The sequence below is a fragment of the Procambarus clarkii genome, chromosome 8 (assembly GCF_040958095.1).
Source record: "Procambarus clarkii isolate CNS0578487 chromosome 8, FALCON_Pclarkii_2.0, whole genome shotgun sequence".
NCBI classification, from domain to species: domain Eukaryota; kingdom Metazoa; phylum Arthropoda; class Malacostraca; order Decapoda; family Cambaridae; genus Procambarus; species Procambarus clarkii.
In genome coordinates this window covers 31,997,654-32,015,516 of record NC_091157.1, presented here as the reverse complement: position 1 = coordinate 32,015,516, position 17,863 = coordinate 31,997,654, and the positions used below count along the sequence as shown (strand labels likewise).

At 42.1% G+C, this 17,863-nt stretch overlaps 2 protein-coding genes across 2 annotated transcripts; both read right to left on the bottom strand.

Annotated features, from left to right (window-relative positions):
* Positions 1–5,669: 5,669 nt before the first annotated feature.
* Positions 5,670–6,965, bottom strand: LOC138360069 (uncharacterized). Its single transcript, XM_069320009.1, has one exon. It carries the CDS (start codon positions 6,963–6,965, stop codon positions 5,670–5,672), a length of 1,296 nt encoding a protein of 431 aa, XP_069176110.1.
* Positions 6,966–15,855: 8,890 nt separating this feature from the next.
* LOC138360065 (putative uncharacterized protein AFDN-DT) lies at positions 15,856–16,572 on the bottom strand. The gene has a single exon (XM_069320003.1). The coding sequence runs from the start codon at positions 16,570–16,572 to the stop codon at positions 15,856–15,858; it is 717 nt and encodes a 238-aa protein (XP_069176104.1).
* Between the last annotated feature and the right edge of the window lie 1,291 nt (positions 16,573–17,863).

Sequence of the window (17,863 nt, the reverse complement as noted above, 5' to 3'; positions counted from 1 at the left end):
TGACGCTAGTAAAGATGGTGAACGTTTAGTTATCGACAGTGGACACTAGTAAAGACGGTGGACTTTTGTTATCGACAGTGGACACTAGTAAAGACGGTGGACTTTTGTTATCGACAGTGGACACCAGTAAAGAAGGTGGACTTTTGTTATCGACAGTGGACAGCAGTAAAGAAGGTGGACTTTTGTTATCGACAGTGGACACCAGTAAAGACGGTGGACTTCTGTTAACGACAGTGGACATTAGTAAAGACGGTGGACTTTTGTATCCATAGTAGAAGCTCGTAAAGACGGTAGAAGTCTGTAGCAATATTGGATGCTAGTTGCGGTAGTAGACATTATTAACGACAGTGGAATCTAGTAAGGACAGTTGACGTTCGTTGCGTCAGTGGACGCTAGATGCGATAGTGGACGCTAGTTACATCAGTGGATACTACATGTGATAGTGGACGCTAGTGGTGAAAGTGGACGCTAGTTGCGGCAGTGGATGCAAAGTCCACTATCTGTTAGCTGCTCACTCTCACAGAAGCTAAGACTAGTTGATAGTAATAATCTTCCTGTACCGGCGATTGCTGGAGCTCCCACGACATAACAAATCTAACTCAAAAATTACATTGCTCAAACAAACAGACAGACAGACAGACAGAGTCAGAGATACAGTCAGAGACCCCAGCTACAGCCCGGAATCCTATCTAGTCTATCTGCAGTATCTAAGAGAATGACTGTCAGTCTGTCTCTCCAAAGTTGGAAGACAAACACAACAGTGTATAGTGGTATGTGATTCTATGGAAAATCTCATCGGATGGTCAGGGTCGGACCCCTATTACACTTGTGAGAATTGGCCTCCGCACCCCCTTCACGAAGTCAAAGGATTTGAACAGAGCAGTCAAACGTCCGTAGAGTTTTCGGGGGTGAATTAGAAAAATGTGGCTGAAGATTTGATGACCAAATCACACACCAGAAGATGAAGAGACGACGACGTTTCGGTCCGCCCTTAACCATTATCAAATCATATGTGTAACATTCGACTCTACATCTTCTGGAGTGTGGTTTGGTCATCCATAGAGTTTAGCTTTTCTTTAAATATAATTGTATTCAGAAATTGAAATGCAAAGTGAATGTTCGGATAGCAGATTTGCATTCTGGTCAAAATATTTTGATTACGATGACATAGATAGTGTGTAATGAAAAGGGTTACACTGACAGATTATGTGGGGGTACATTTGTATTAATGTAAGTGATAATTTAGATTGTGTTAAGATATTTACAGTGATATAGGCAGTGCTGTGAAATGGGTTACAGTGATGAGGCGAGATGGGGATGGTGTGTGAGGAAAAGGAGAGGACGAGGAAGGTTTATTTTGGATGAGATGGGGAGGGGTGCGTGTTGGGATAAATAGGAAGAGTGAGTTTGGCGGGGGGGGGGGGTGGAATATGATCGTCTATGATAATTCGAGAAACTGAATAACACAAGTGCAAAAAATGGCGATTAAAGGTGACGCGAGGAACAAGAAAATATATTGAAAGTTGATTTGTGAAAAGTAAAGCTAGATGGGGTCATATGAGAGTATGAATAACCATATGTTGACTATACACAACCACTTAACTGCTCTGATGTCAATGTTGCAACAATCACTGGAAGAATCCAAACTTCATTTATTTGACTGTACATGTAAGACGTAAATCACAGTGCCAGATTATTCTCTTATTACTGTCATTTATTCCACACTAATTCCTGATTGTCTGTCCTGCAACACAACAGAAGAAAAACAAGAAAAGTTGCTCATGATAGAGATGTTAACTAGGCACTAAGACAATGTTCTCCCCTACATCCATGACAACTTACCGTGCCCATTACAGTACTCCTGGCTACACTCCTCCAAGCCTGCACTGATCACAACATTTTTCGCTCATAATTATGAGAAAGCCAGCGCAATGCTGTCTCAGTGATACCTATAAACCTATATTCTTACTTAATTATTGGTTAGAAATTTGTACAAACTCTTGCTGACAAAATTGAAATCTACCTTGGTAACAATTACATATATTGTAATTGACAATTAATTTGGGTTTAAGGATAAGAACATAAGAATAACAAACGAATAATCCAAAATGCTGAAGACCTATTGGCCCATATGAGGCACTTCATTATATCCACCCAACTCGTTTATGTATGTCTATCCTTTGCTTAAAACATTCCAACGATTTCATGTCAGTTATGTTATCTGTTAATATGTTCTATAATTCAACAGCCCTGTTTCGAAATTTATGTTAACCAAGGTATTTCCTGAATCTAAATTTATCCAATTGATACCCATTGTTTCAAGTCCTATTTTATTTTGATATATTTCAAACCTTATTTATAACTCATATCTTTTCCATTATCAGTTACCTGATCTGCATTAGGATCACTTTCTGCCAGGAATACGTCACATCAGCAGTGTGAAGGACCACTTATGTAGAACATTTTCTTTGAAGACGTTCACATATTTCCAGTGACATGTGCCTTTGCTGGTGATTGAACGCTTTGGTTAACAGGAGAAATGATAACAAAAGTTAATAATTTTAATGTTACCATCAAAACCATTATAAATATAGTTTGGGTGTAACTTGTTGCCAAATACAAAAAACTTGTGATTATATCTTTCAAAAAGTAATAAATCTAACACCTATAGATTAAGCTACTTTTTGAATAATATGACTTATAACCCATTGATTACCATAATATGTAAAGGCATTTATGATAATCTCTCCTTTAGAAGACAAGTGAAAGATGCTGTAGCTAAATGAGGTAGAAAATATGCTTGCCAGCAAAGGGTCATGCATCACCCAAACTTCAAAATGTATAGGAGTGTTTAAAACTCTATAAACCCACAAGTTAGTTTTTACTCTCTATTAGTATCTGATTCATGAGCGCTGCCATACTTAATTTGAGAGTCAATGTATATCCAGTGAACACAAGTCATAATCGAACTGTCCTCAGTGTCATATACCCAGGATCTCCGCAACAGAAAAGATGCAATCAGACATGACTGAGTTCCTAATATTAATTTAAATTGAAATAAGTTTATTGAGGTATAAATACACAGAAAGGAATGAGGTAGTTCAAGCTATTCTCACCCTGTTACAGAGTGGAGCATTGTTCTTGTAAGAAAACTTAACTTTTTTGTGTGTGTTGTTGGTCTGTCATTAAGTGCATGACACAAACAGAGCAATTGTGACGTTTATGGCTCCCGCAATACGCTCAATTGTGGAACTCAACTTGGCATTAGGCTGTTGGCCAAAACATACTATCACGAAAAAATACTCACTTTTGCTATAACAGGGGACTCCAGCCATCTTGTTACCGTTTTGTTTTGTTTTTTCCCAAATATTATTCCCTGCCTCTGCTATCTACAGACGCTGGTTGAATCGGCTCTCATGCTGACTTTGTTACTCCTCACTCTGGTGATTCTCAGTAGGTAATCATGTTTTCTAATCTTAGAAAGCTTAATATGAATTGGCTATTTACATCAGCTGTGCTCTCCTATTTCAATTTGTGGGAAAATCCTAGTTGGCTATTAGTAATTTTCATTCCATTTTTTGTTAACTTCAATATTATATTATTATAATGTTAAGTTGACTGTATATTCTGATTCAGCCTGCCAGAATCTTATCTGCACATAGTTGGAGGGACAATTATAGCTTATACTACCTAAGAGTGGATATGGGATAAGCTACAATTGTTTACCTGTTTTAAAATATAAATTATACCACATATGGTGGTCTACTCTACTAATATTGTTAGTACTACTCAATCTTATGATTATATTAGTATACAATTTAGGTAATGCCTCAGCTGTGTGGTAGAGATGGCCTGTTTAGGCTGGATATGTTCATCCAAAAACTGTTTAGGGTGTGGCTACATGTGCTGCAGGGCGCATGTAATGGCGTCCTAGCACAGTGGCCTCTGTACAGCCAAGGTAGCAATAAACTTCACTGTTTATGTGGGCCAGCTCAGCTTGTAGTAACTCCAAATCACATATTAACTGCCAAATGAAGTACATTAGTAATGGCATATTAACATATAAAGTACAGGTGTGACATGAATATTGTGTGTGTGTAGTGCTGAATAAAACACTTACTGTGTTTGTGTTTGTCGTAAGCTCATAACCGGCTACCAGTCCTACATTATATAGTGATCACTACTAATAAAGAATATAAGGCAGTCGGATACTCAGGCACTCCTATTGTTGTACAGTTGCTGTGGCAATTCACTAGGATAGAGAAAGTAGTCTTTCGCGTGTGATGCATGTCGCAAACTCTCTAGGAGCCCTCTCTCTTTGTTTCGTGTGTTTACAAGTTCTGTGTGTGACTACGTGACTGGCGCTCCCCTGTGGGGTGGCGTCCAATAATGTTTGTTGGTTCTATTTATGTCTTAAGGAATAGAAAGTCAAGCTATATTTCTGTATTTAATTATATTCAGTCTAAGTGAATACTATTTTATTAAGTTTAAACACAAGACTGAAGTTTAAAAGAATAATTGGAGTTTAATATTTACTTGTTATGTGATAACTTCACGGAATCATAATAGGAAATGACATTGCAGACGAAGCTGCAAAACTTGCAACTAAGAGAAGAAATGTAGACATTTACATACCACAGAGTCTATCACAGATTAAGAAAGTAATTAGAAACAGAGCAATGCAAAAGATGTACAGTGACCACAACACAGCAGTTGCAACATCAGGATCTGCGGGTTGGTACAAGAATTCAACCAACTACGAACCACTTGGTTTGATGAAAGGGAGCAGTAGAGCCACAGAAGTGCACTTACATCGCATCAGGCTTGGATACCCATGTGCATGGGAAATAGGCTTACAGGTTCCGGAAGATGAGAGGAAATGTTAACACTGTGGAGAAATGCCTGACAGACCACTGGAACAATATCTAACATAGTGCACAGTTACAAACCCATTAAGATTTCAACTTACATTCAACAGAGCAGAAGAAGTTGTTAAACACATATGGCAAAATCTTACTGAAGCGACCACATGAGTAATAAATACTCATACTCCGCCCAAGTAAAACAGAAACAAGCAACACTTAGTGAGCCAGCCAAAGGCTTAGGGCCCGCGCAGGAATGTCCCTGCAAAAAAAAAAAAAAAAAAAGTCACGGAATCACCCATTTTCAAAATTCTAAGGGGTTACTATAGTTATTGTGTGTGTCGGATTTCCGACATAATTCTGGGGGAGGGGGGAAATAGGGGTCGGACTCCCGCTAAGGACTGCGATAATTTTATTCTTCGCCCTCAGAATTATAGTGCTGCGTTAATTTGAGCTTGCCCTGCCGTGCAGCAGTCTGCCCTGGACGGATGTCCTTTACTGATTTCCAGCACCCGATTTTCGGGTGCTGGAAATCGCTGAGAATCTTCTTTTCCTGCCAGTTCTAAAGGAACTAATTTCTTTGATGTTTTGAGAATAGTGTTGCCTCGGCATTTTACTTTCACTGTGCTCAAGATGCCCTGACAGTCTGGATGAACAGAGACTATTTTGCCTATAGGCCACTCTGACCATTGCCCATCGCTGTCCACCAGAACTATGTCACCAGGTTTCAAGTTAATTCTGTTGTATGGGTTGTTTGCCTTGTAATGATACTCCCTCAGAGCAGTAAGTTATTCTCCAATCCATACGTCATTCCAAAGACTTATCACTCCTGAAAGATGTTTTGAAACGTTGAACCAAGTCACTCTCTCGAACATATGAAGGATCGTCCGTCAGGGACACTAGAGTACTTAGAGGACCCCCATACATCAAATGAACTGGACTTATTGGTTCACACTGAGAAACATCATCAGAGAGGTAGGTAAGTGGTTGGCTGTTAACTAGAGCTTCTATTTCTATGGCAACGGTTTGGAGCTCCTGCAAGGCAATCATTTGGAAGTGTTGGGTTTTCCGAAGAGTACGTTTCACTGTACCAGTCATGCGTTCATTAAAGCCTCCGTGCCATGGAGCTATGGGTGGTATGAATTTCCAGTGGCACTGCCGTTGATTTAGGGGAGTGCTCACCTCTAGGTCGTTCCAGATTTTCCTCAGACATGCTTTCCCTGCCACTAAGTTGGACTCATTGTCTGAGATCATTAACTTAGGACAAGATCTACGTGAAGCAAACCTGCGGAAAGCCTTTAAGAATGCCTCAGCACTCATATCAGGAGTCACTTCTAGATGTACTGCCCTTGTTTTGGCAGGAGTGAATAGGCAGATACATGCCTTCACTGGAATTTTGTCCTTGGTGCCTGTCAGTGTTAGTGCTCCTGTGAAATTCACTCCTGTAGCCTCAAAGGGACGAATATGTTCAACTCGGTACTTTGGGAGTGGAGGAGGTCCCAGATATAGACACAGTCTGGCATCGTATCTCTGGAAAATTACACAGGATTTAGTTATGGGTTTAACAGTCTGCCGACCTTGGGATAGCCAGTACTGTTGTCTTAAGTCTGTGAGGGTATCTAATACCCCACCATGCAGAGTGTTGTATTTGTGTATGTGTAACACACTTAGCTTGCTTATTATGTGGTGACGAGGAAGCAAGATGGGATTTTTTGCTTCCCTATCTATGTTCGCATGCTGTAAGTGGTCTCTGCATTTGATTAGGTTATAATTGTTGGTGTCTGTCCAGAGACCCAGATCATTTTGAAGTTTCTTAGGGACAGTGTCAAATTCTATCCCGAATGCATCTGTTTGGGCTCTTTTGACCCAGTACCGTAAGGCATTAGGGAATTGATGCTTGATTTCTATTTTATTTAGAAAATCAAACACCTCTTGGGTGACACATAGTAGTTTGTTCAGTTGAGAGTACCAATTAGGATCAATTACCAAAGTCCGAGGTAGTTCTGGATTCTCAGTGGGAAAAGTGACATTGGTCACAATGACTTGTGGCTTTTGTTCAGGCCACTGGTCACTGACTAGCCACTGAGGTCCTTTGAACCACATCTCTGCTTTGATTAATTGCCGTAAAGTCAGGCCTCGGGAAAGATAGTCAGCTGGATTCTCCTTGTTGGGTACATATCTCAGTTTATACCCTGCTGATAACTCGTATTTCCTCAACGCGGTTACTCACGTAAAGATTTTTACTGTTATTGTTTTCACCCACTGTAGTACTGCCTCGTTATCTGACCATACCATTGTTTCTTCAGAGTGGATGTTGCTTAAGGCCTTGATCAGATAATTAGCTAATCTTACTCCCAACAGTAGGGCTGTTAACTCCAGTTGTGGCAATGATCGTTTCTTTAACAGTGCCACTCTGGCCTTTGATGTGAGCAAATTGATTTAACCAGGTAAGTTACTGTGCCGTAAGCCTTTCCTGAGACATCACATAATACATGTAGCTTAATTGGTTGTTTTTCATTTACTGTGTTCCGAGGGAACGTGACAGACTTTAGGATACTTAAATCTTTCACTAGCCGCTGCCAATTTTCTTGTAAGGCAGGTATTAGAAGATCCTCCCAGCCTATCTTCTATTGCCAGCATTCCTGCATTATCAACTTTCCATTTACAAACATTGGACGTAATAGCCTCAATGGGTCGAAGGGTTTGCTGACTTGTGATAGTAATTTTCTCATTGTTAGGTTGGTGGTATCTGGTTCCACCACCTTGATTGTCAACTGATCTGCAGTCGTATCCCATTCAACACCTAGTACCTTTGTTTTCTGGGGTACCTTATAGTCTGGAAATTCTGTTTCAATCAGTTGATTTAATTTGGCATTGTTGGAAACCCATGACTGAAGAGGCTTATTTGCTCAAATAATTCTCGATTGGCCTCGTCATATATGTTCAGCATTTTACTTTTACTGCTGGGTGTTCCTTGGAAATTGTTTACATACAGGTTGTTGCTAACTTCAGTTTTATTTGAGCTATTAGACTGACTTCTTCAAGTGCCTGTCTAAGGTAGCTTGAAGCAGAAACGGAAAAGACGTGGCACCAAACAAAACTGACATGAACCTGTAGGTGATTAATTCACTGTTTGGATCATTAGGATCCTTCATCTATAAAAACTTAGGGTAGTTATGGTCTTCTTCTTGGAGACTTGCCCTAAGGAAGGCCTTACTGATGTCGGCCGTGTATGCGTAAGTCCCAATGTGAAACTTTAACAAAACGTCGTATAACTGGGAGGGAGCCAGTCGGCCGAGCGGACAGCACGCTGGACTTGTGATCCTGTGGTCCTGGGTTCGATCCCAGGCACCGGCAAGAAACAATGGGCGAGTAGCTTTCACCTTATGCCCCTGTTACCTAGCAGCAAAATAGGTACCTGGGTGTTAGTCAGCTGTCACGGGCTGTGCTTCCTGGGGGTGGAGGCCTGGTCGAGGACCGGGCCGCGGGGACACTAAAAAGCCCCGAAATCATCTCAAGATAACCTCAAGATAACCTTTGTGTCAGGCTAGGGTCAGTTTGATGGCAGTCATTCAATGAAACACGTCTGCTTGGTCTTAGCTCTGCAGTTAAATACTATCCATATTGGGGTTATAGCTGAATTTTTCAGTATTGGATGGTGCGGCAGGTAGTGCCCTTCCTTAGGATCATCATTTGTTACAACCTCGGTAAATTTGTTATCGAGTTTTTTCTGTATAATATCATGGTACAATTTCAAGTTCTCAGGATGTCTTTGTAAGCACATTACCTGTGACGTTAATTGGTTTTGTGCCATGAAATGGTTGACGGGTAGCTGAGGGTGATTCAGCTTTCATAGTAACCTGACCCAGTATTGACTATCTCTGTAGACAACTGAGTCCAGGTATTGTTTGTAAGTCCAGTTATCATCTGGGCTAGGTTGTTCAGGTACAATGCTGAGAGTTGCCAAATCCCATAATTTATGCATGGGGGAATCAAGGTCATCCTTGGATATATTTCTGAAATGTAGTGGTGACGGTTCTTCTAGTCATGCAACCATCACTGGGATGGCTTGTTGGTGGTCTACAGGTATGGGTTGCTTCAGCCGTAATACTGGACCCGTTAGCAAATAACCTCCTGCAGATGTTAACAGGTTCATTCCCTGTTTTTCATCCTTTCCTTTGATAAACTTATGGTAGACATCTGAACCAATAAGGATACCAATATTGGAGAGGTTGTTAGACATGATTTTGCCAGCCAACTTAATTCCCTTTTCTTCCAGCAATTTGGCTGTTGTTCCTAGACTATAAACATATAGGTCTGATGGGAATTTGTCTACAACAAGAGCCTGTACCTTTCGGACATAACCACCTAAATGCACTTTCGGTTGTACCACCTTGAAGACTCGGACTCCTGAGTTAGTCAGGAATCCTGCTATGTCTTTTTTTGTCTTTTGTAAAGACTTGAGTTTCAAGGTATCTACTAAATCTTGTGAGATAAATGTTATTTGGGATACTTGGTCAAATATTCCACATATGGTGACCTTAGACCCTTCGTTTTTAAGGATTAATTGGGCAGTGGGCAAAGCCCATTTATGATTAGACTTGGTTGATAGTATACTTACATCTGGAAGTACTTTACAGAGCCGTACTGAAGTGGAAGTTCCTTCCTCCACCTGTGGTTTGGGAGACTTTGTACTAGAGTCCCTACACAGTACTGTATTGAGTTGAGCCTTATTGCACCTATTGCAGGTGCACAATTGAGTAGCACAGGTATTGAGGTTATGTAATCTTAAACACCTGGTGTATCGGTGCAAATCCTTGAGTCCTTTTATACGTGTAGCAAGATCAGGGTAAGTATTGCAATTGTACATGGAATGTTCTTCACAAAGCAGACATGACCTCCAGATGTTACAGCATCTTTGGAAGTCACCGTTTTGGGTGGCTGTTATGATCTCAGGCTGCAAAAGAAACAAGTAATCCCCCTGAGTGTTATTCTGTCAGACCTGACCTAACTAAGACGTCAAAGAGATTACCTGGAAGTGTATATAGTAAACACTCGGGGTGAATTTAACAAATAGTTTAGGAGTATGGGAAGTGAACAAGGATATAAATAAATGACTAGGCATGAGATGTCAAGAATTCGCTGCAGGTATGAGGCTTTCTCTGTGTGAAAACCTCTAATGTTATTTTACTGTTTAATCTTACTCTAGATAGGCCATATTTTGATCTTGCTGCTCAGTACTGGTCTCCGTACTACATAATAGACTTATTCTAGTATGGAGGACGGAAGTACTATAGTACAGAAGTCATACGAACTTAAATAGGAAAGAATGAAGGAGTTAGTCCCAAGAAGTGATAACATCCTCGGTGGAGGGTGAATTCAAAACTTTAATTTACTCTCTGTAGAAAGGGAAAGAATAAGGGACAATTTAATTGAAGTTTACAAGTAGAAGAAATGGTTCAAGAAACGAAATATTAGTAATGAATAAATCATGCAATTAATTTGAAAATGAGAAAACTGTTGAAAGTTTTATAAATTAACAGTTAGAACAGGCCTTAATGATAACTATTTTGGGATCTGTGCAGGAGATTTATAAAACGAATTTACAGGTTACATAATAGATGCGGTCTTAATGTATTGTTTCAAGCGAAGGTCAGACAGAAATATGAGCGACTGAGGTTGAGTATATATAGAAGCTGACTTCCAATAAGGTTCCGTCAGGACTTCTGTTCTTATGTTCTTCAATCAGCCCCTTTGCTGATTTCTTTTTCAGCATCAATGGGGCTAAGGTCACCTGTTCTTTTGAAGGAGGTTGAGCAGAGCATCTTGTATGACCCCCCCCCCCTAGAGCGTAGCACTGATCCTATGCAGAAACCTCCTCCTCTCTCTCTCTCTCTCTCTCTCTCTCTCTCTCTCTCTCTCTCTCTCTCTCTCTCTCTCTCTCTCTCTCTCTCTCTCTCTCTCTCTCTCTCTCTCTCTCTCTCTCTCTCTCTCTCTCTCTCTCTCTCTCTCTCTCTCTCTCTCTCTCTCTCTCTCTCTCTCTCTCTCTCTCTCTCTCTCTCTCTCTCTCTCTCTCTCTCTCTCTCTCTCTCTCTCTCTCTCTCTCTCTCTCTCTCTCTCTCTCTCTCTCTCTCTCTCTCTCTCTCTCTCTCTCTCTCTCTCTCTCTCTCTCTCTCTCTCTCTCTCTCTCTCTCTCTCTCTCTCTCTCTCTCTCTCTCTCTCTCTCTCTCTCTCTCTCTCTCTCTCTCTCTCTCTCTCTCTCTCTCTCTCTCTCTCTCTCTCTCTCTCTCTCTCTCTCTCTCTCTCTCTCTCTCTCTCTCTCTCTCTCTCTCTCTCTCTCTCTCTCTCTCTCTCTCTCTCTCTCTCTCTCTCTCTCTCTCTCTCTCTCTCTCTCTCTCTCTCTCTCTCTCTCTCTCTCTCTCTCTCTCTCTCTCTCTCTCTCTCTCTCTCTCTCTCTCTCTCCTCTCTCTCTCTCTCTCTCTCTCTCTCTCTCTCTCTCTCTCTCTCTCTCTCTCTCTCTCTCTCTCTCTCTCTCTCTCTCTCTCTCTCTCTCTCTCTCTCTCTCTCTCTCTCTCTCTCTCTCTCTCTCTCTCTCTCTCTCTCTCTCTCTCTCTCTCTCTCTCTCTCTCTCTCTCTCTCTCTCTCTCTCTCTCTCTCTCTCTCTCTCTCTCTCTCTCTCTCTCTCTCTCTCTCTCTCTCTCTCTCTCTCTCTCTCTCTCTCTCTCTCTCTCTCTCTCTCTCTCTCTCTCTCTCTCTCTCTCTCTCTCTCTCTCTCTCTCTCTCTCTCTCTCTCTCTCTCTCTCTCTCTCTCTCTCTCTCTCTCTCTCTCTCTCTCTCTCTCTCTCTCTCTCTCTCTCTCTCTCTCTCTCTCTCTCTCTCTCTCTCTCTCTCTCTCTCTCTCTCTCTCTCTCCTCTCTCTCTCTCTCTCTCTCTCTCTCTCTCTCTCTCTCTCTCTCTCTCTCTCTCTCTCTCTCTCTCTCTCTCTCTCTCTCTCTCTCTCTCTCTCTCTCTCTCTCTCTCTCTCTCTCTCTCTCTCTCTCTCTCTCTCTCTCTCTCTCTCTCTCTCTCTCTCTCTCTCTCTCTCTCTCTCTCTCTCTCTCTCTCTCTCTCTCTCTCTCTCTCTCTCTCTCTCTCTCTCTCTCTCTCTCTCTCTCTCTCTCTCTCTCTCTCTCTCTCTCTCTCTCTCTCTCTCTCTCTCTCTCTCTCTCTCTCTCTCTCTCTCTCTCTCTCTCTCTCTCTCTCTCTCTCTCTCTCTCTCTCTCTCTCTCTCTCTCTCTCTCTCTCTCTCTCTCTCTCTCTCTCTCTCTCTCTCTCTCTCTCTCTCTCTCTCTCTCTCTCTCTCTCTCTCTCTCTCTCTCTCTCTCTCTCTCTCTCTCTCTCTCTCTCTCTCTCTCTCTCTCTCTCTCTTCTCTCTCTCTCTCTCTCTCTCTCTCTCTCTCTCTCTCTCTCTCTCTCTCTCTCTCTCTCTCTCTCTCTCTCTCTCTCTCTCTCTCTCTCTCTCTCTCTCTCTCTCTCTCTCTCTCTCTCTCTCTCTCTCTCTCTCTCTCTCTCTCTCTCTCTCTCTCTCTCTCTCTCTCTCTCTCTCTCTCTCTCTCTCTCTCTCTCTCTCTCTCTCTCTCTCTCTCTCTCTCTCTCTCTCTCTCTCTCTCTCTCTCTCTCTCTCTCTCTCTCTCTCTCTCTCTCTCTCTCTCTCTCTCTCTCTCTCTCTCTCTCTCTCTCTCTCTCTCTCTCTCTCTCTCTCTCTCTCTCTCTCTCTCTCTCTCTCTCTCTCTCTCTCTCTCTCTCTCTCTCTCTCTCTCTCTCTCTCTCTCTCTCTCTCTCTCTCTCTCTCTCTCTCTCTCTCTCTCTCTCTCTCTCTCTCTCTCTCTCTCTCTCTCTCTCTCTCTCTCTCTCTCTCTCTCTCTCTCTCTCTCTCTCTCTCTCTCTCTCTCTCTCTCTCTCTCTCTCTCTCTCTCTCTCTCTCTCTCTCTCTCTCTCTCTCTCTCTCTCTCTCTCTCTCTCTCTCTCTCTCTCTCTCTCTCTCTCTCTCTCTCTCTCTCTCTCTCTCTCTCTCTCTCTCTCTCTCTCTCTCTCTCTCTCTCTCTCTCTCTCTCTCTCTCTCTCTCTCTCTCTCTCTCTCTCTCTCTCTCTCTCTCTCTCTCTCTCTCTCTCTCTCTCTCTCTCTCTCTCTCTCTCTCTCTCTCTCTCTCTCTCTCTCTCTCTCTCTCTCTCTCTCTCTCTCTCTTGGAATCCAATCTGGCAGGTTTCTCCTGTCATTATGGCGCCCCCATTCCCGGCCTCTACTCTCCTTCGGAATCCCATTTATAAATTACTCCCCTCGGAAGTTGCACTTATAGACTTAACTGATAATTGCTTCGAAGCTGGCTTCTTACAATCAGGCACAAGCTCGAGACATCAAAGTTAGTGTGAATTACATCGATGAATCAGTTAAAAAAATTCTCATATTGAGAACGACGTATGCAAATAAACTTTACCCCAAAAAAACTAGTTTGAAATTTATGTCACCGATTAACAACAAAAAAATCGTCCAAAAATGTGACTAAACTGGAATTTTTTTATGCATGCATCACTTACCAATAATATGAATACCTGTCCTTTTCTATAGACACGTGAAAGCTATCGCACCAAATGTCGTTAGAAAATCTACATGTTCTGAGGATCGAGTGTCATTGAAAAGCAATTGGATTCATAAAAAGTTACTGAACGCAAAATTGACTTATGATGGAGGACTCACTGATTTCGGTTCCCTCTCTGCGAATATGGAGGCTGTTGTTGTTGTTGTTGTTTTAAATTTCGCTACTCAGAACGAAAGGTCTATGTAGCACGAGCTATAGTGAGCCCGTAAGCCACGGGGGGCTAGCTGTCTGTTGACTTGAGCACCTTAATGGACCTTGATACATATAGAGCTTAATTAGTAACGAATATATTATATACGGGAACATGTAACATTTAAGTTTAAAATATTGAATTTATAAATTGTAACAAAAAAAATGATGTACCCAAGTAATCCGTCTACTTAATTCATTAATTCATGCTCCATTTACACCATAGGCGATTTGCAGTCGAAATCAACCAATCAGAGGGAAATAGACATGAAAGGTTTTAACTTGCAGACATTGGTCTATGAGTCTCTGGTACTGTTCTAATATCAAGGACAAAGGCAAGCAACAGGTTTTGTTGATCTGTCCCGTTTGTTAATGGCAGCGGTGGACTGAGTGGTAAAACTCCACTTGCCATATAATATCGGTAGGAATTCTTCAGCAGTTGAAGGGATAACAGCCATGAACCACTGGACCTGATTTAGGACGAATCAGAACGTGATTTAGGACGAGTCAGGACATGATTTAGGACGAATCAGGACGTGATTTAGGACGAATCAGGACGTGATTTAGGACGAATCAGGACGTGATTTAGGATGAATCAGGAGTGATTCATCCCATGAATTGACTGAAACTGTTAGAACACATACGGAATGGAACCAGCGAGTTTAAATGGATTCAAAGAACAGCCACTCATATTAAAATGATAAGACTGCACGATGTATATACAGATGAAAGAGTAAAGCACTTCCTTCCACCCTGGCAGATAGTACCTTTGGCATCCTGAAGCTGAGTTGGTAGCAATACTGGTAGCCCTCGAAATTATTGACAACACTGAAGTAGATAGCTTATTTATTTCAGACTCCCTTTCCTCACTAGGAGCAAGCAAACAATGTGCAATCAAGTAATAACATGCTTGACTTGGAAGCTAGACGTAGATATATAAGAATACTTCGCAAGAGGGTAAATATAAAAATAATGTGGATTCCTTCTCACATTGGCCTGCAGGAACATAACAAAGTTGACGCCCTTGCTAAGGCTGCAGTAAATAAAGACAGTGTTGAACGGAATCTTGAGTTATCAAATAGGTCCCTTTAAAGTGTTATTACACGAGTACTCCTGGATGAATTTGAAGAAAGTAGAACAGTGCAAACTGGAACTAGTAGGTCCATTGTTCATCACAATGAAATGTGTGAAGTAAAACATACGTATGGGGCAAGTAACAAAGAAAGTAGACTAACAGATGTTGTCACAGCTCGTATAAGACTTGGCTACAAGTATCTCTGGCAGTTCGGCTTGCATAGGGATCTAGTTGAAGTAAAGTGTGTGGACAAAGACAGGGACACTCACTCGAACACTGTATCTTGGATTGTAGTAAAATTGAGCCATTTAGAGATAAATCACTCTGTATGATATGAAAACTTATATTATTACCATGGATAAATTTCATGAAATCCTTGCACTGTATCCATATTTCGCTTCCAGTAGATAAACGACATATGAGTTTCAGAAGCAAGTAGTGTACTGTGAAGACTAATAATAAACAGAAGCTTCCCTATGACTCTGTAATATCTCCATTGGTCAAACTATTATGTATTAGTGATAAGGCCTACCATAAATGTATAATGACTTACTGTAAATATATAGCTCTTGAAATAGCACTTTCTCTGTAACTAGCTGACATTGTAACTATAAGGTATGAAGGATAGATGAAATTGTTTATGGAATAATCTAAGATGAAGTCTGATAAAGATCTTTTGTGCCCTCAGTAATGGTTCTTGCGCTACCGCTCACAGGATGAGTATGGTGTGTACGATAAACTAGACACCTTCTGAGGCAACAATCAATCAATGAATCAGGACGTTATTTAGGCATGTCATATTGTGCATACATTTGTTCGCTTAACTGAACACCTCTGCATGGTGTGAACGGAGACAGTAATAGTCATCGACGATTGCCAGAGATGCGGCAAAACTGAAGAAGATGGCTCGGGAGCTGCAGATTGACCGTTCAAGGTTGATGGAAGTCAGTTTGAGGTGGTGACATCCCAAGACATCAGATACTCCTCAACTTCACCGAATCAGAAAGATTATCACCAGCGGACGTCACATAGATAACTATTATATTCAGCAAGGACAGATAACCTCTTGACCCCACTGTCCCTTTGGACAAATTTAGAGCAATGGCGGCACCCAGCGGAACCCAGCAGTACTCAGCGGCACCCAGTGGCACTTGGCAGTACCAAGTGGCACCCGGCGGCACCCGGTAGCATCCAGCAGCACCCGGTAGCACCCAGCGGCACCTGGTGGAACCCGCCACCACCCAACGACACCCAGCGGAACCCAGCGGCACCCGGTGGAACCTGGCAGCACCCAGTGGCACCCGGTGGAATCTGGCAGCACCCAGTGGCACCCGGTGGAACCCGGCAGCACCCGATGGAACCTGGCAGCACCCAGCGGCACCCGGTGGAACCCGGCAGCACTCAGCGGTACCCGGTGGAACCTAGCAGCACCCAGTAGAACTCGGCACCACCCAGCGGCACCCAGTGGAACCTGGCACCACCCAGTGGCACCCAGCACCACCCAGCGGCACCCGGTGGAACCCGGCAGCATCCAGTGGCATCCGGCGGCACCCGGCAGCACCCAGCGGCACCAGGTGAAACCCGACGGCACCCGGTGGAACCCGGTGGCACTCGGCAGCACCCAGTGGAACCCGGCAGCACCCGGTGGAACACGGCGGCACCCAGCGGAACCTGGGGCACTCGGTGGAATCTGGGGCACTTGGTACAACCTGGCGGCACCCAGCAGCACTCGGTGGAATCCGGCGGCACCCAGCGGAATCCAGCGGCACCCAGCGGCATCCAGCAGCACCCAGCGGCTCCCAGCTTTCATTGAGTCCCACTGACCTACAGTAATCACGAAGTGGTGCCAGGGATATTATTTTCATGTTATGATGAGCAAATTTGCCCATAGAGGATAATATTAGCTTGTATATGTATTTTAAAATGACACGTGATAGAAGTCATATCCGTCGACGTCTATTAAACAGTCAGATACCTGAATGACGATAAAAGGAATGCAGACTTACGTTACGTTAGATGCTTACTTGACGTCACGGAGTGTGGTGCTTGATCGGGATACTTTGTAAACAATGATTAATATCATCATTTTTATTGTTGTCAAAAGCTCATCTTTTTAACATAATAAAAGCGTTATTAATTGTCAGTAAGAAACGTATTTAACTGCAAGTTTAGTAGGTAGTTAATGACAAATTGAAAGAGGAATTGTTAGTGATAGCCAGACTCACTCCTCCGTTCTTGATCATTAAACTTGAAGAAGAAACTTGTGTCTCGTGTAACACTAAGTCAGAACTCTTTTTACTCCCGTGTGACACTTCATCTTCTTTCATTAACTTCTAAAATCTAATTCCAGTGCAATTCTGAGTTCTCATTAAACATTTACCAGCTTTAACTTGGGCTGTCCTGTTCACTTAATATTTTACCTGTTCACTTTTTATTTTTCCTTTGCTCTTGAAATATCTTTTAAACTTTACCTTTCAAATAAAAGCCTGAATTATCTGTTCTGGGGAAAATTTACTGACGTCCAGCTTCTGAAATACGAGCGTGAGAGGACTTATCCTCTAAAATATGTAGCCAGTATACAGTAAGAAAATGTGTCTTTTTTTAATTAGTTGCCTTGTTTTACAATCAGTATCATATTCCTTAAAATCAAGTATTCTTGATTTGCTCTATTGTCGAGGAACAGGAAGGCTGTTAAGCTTATCGACTAACACATGACCTTTCCCAGTAGTTACTTATCTTCCAAGTACCCATTTACTGCTGGGTGAACAAAGACATTCAGTGCAAGAAATCGTTCACAAAGGCTTCTAGCCTGCCGCGGGAACGGAACCCGGGACCATAAAGAGGTGAACCAATTTGCAGACTTTGTCATGGCAATTATGTGTCATATTTACTGAGGAAATTGGTTCCAGCACCAGAAACCCCTCTAGGCACCTCTATGAAGCCTCCAAATAATTAACTCTTCAATATATATAATTACAAATTTTAATTGGTTGCTTAAAATAAAATCCATATTGTACAAATCATTAATAATATTAATGCTGCATGTCTTTGTAATTTGTATTAAAACAGATTCAATAAGCTTTCTACTTAAAATGATTTTA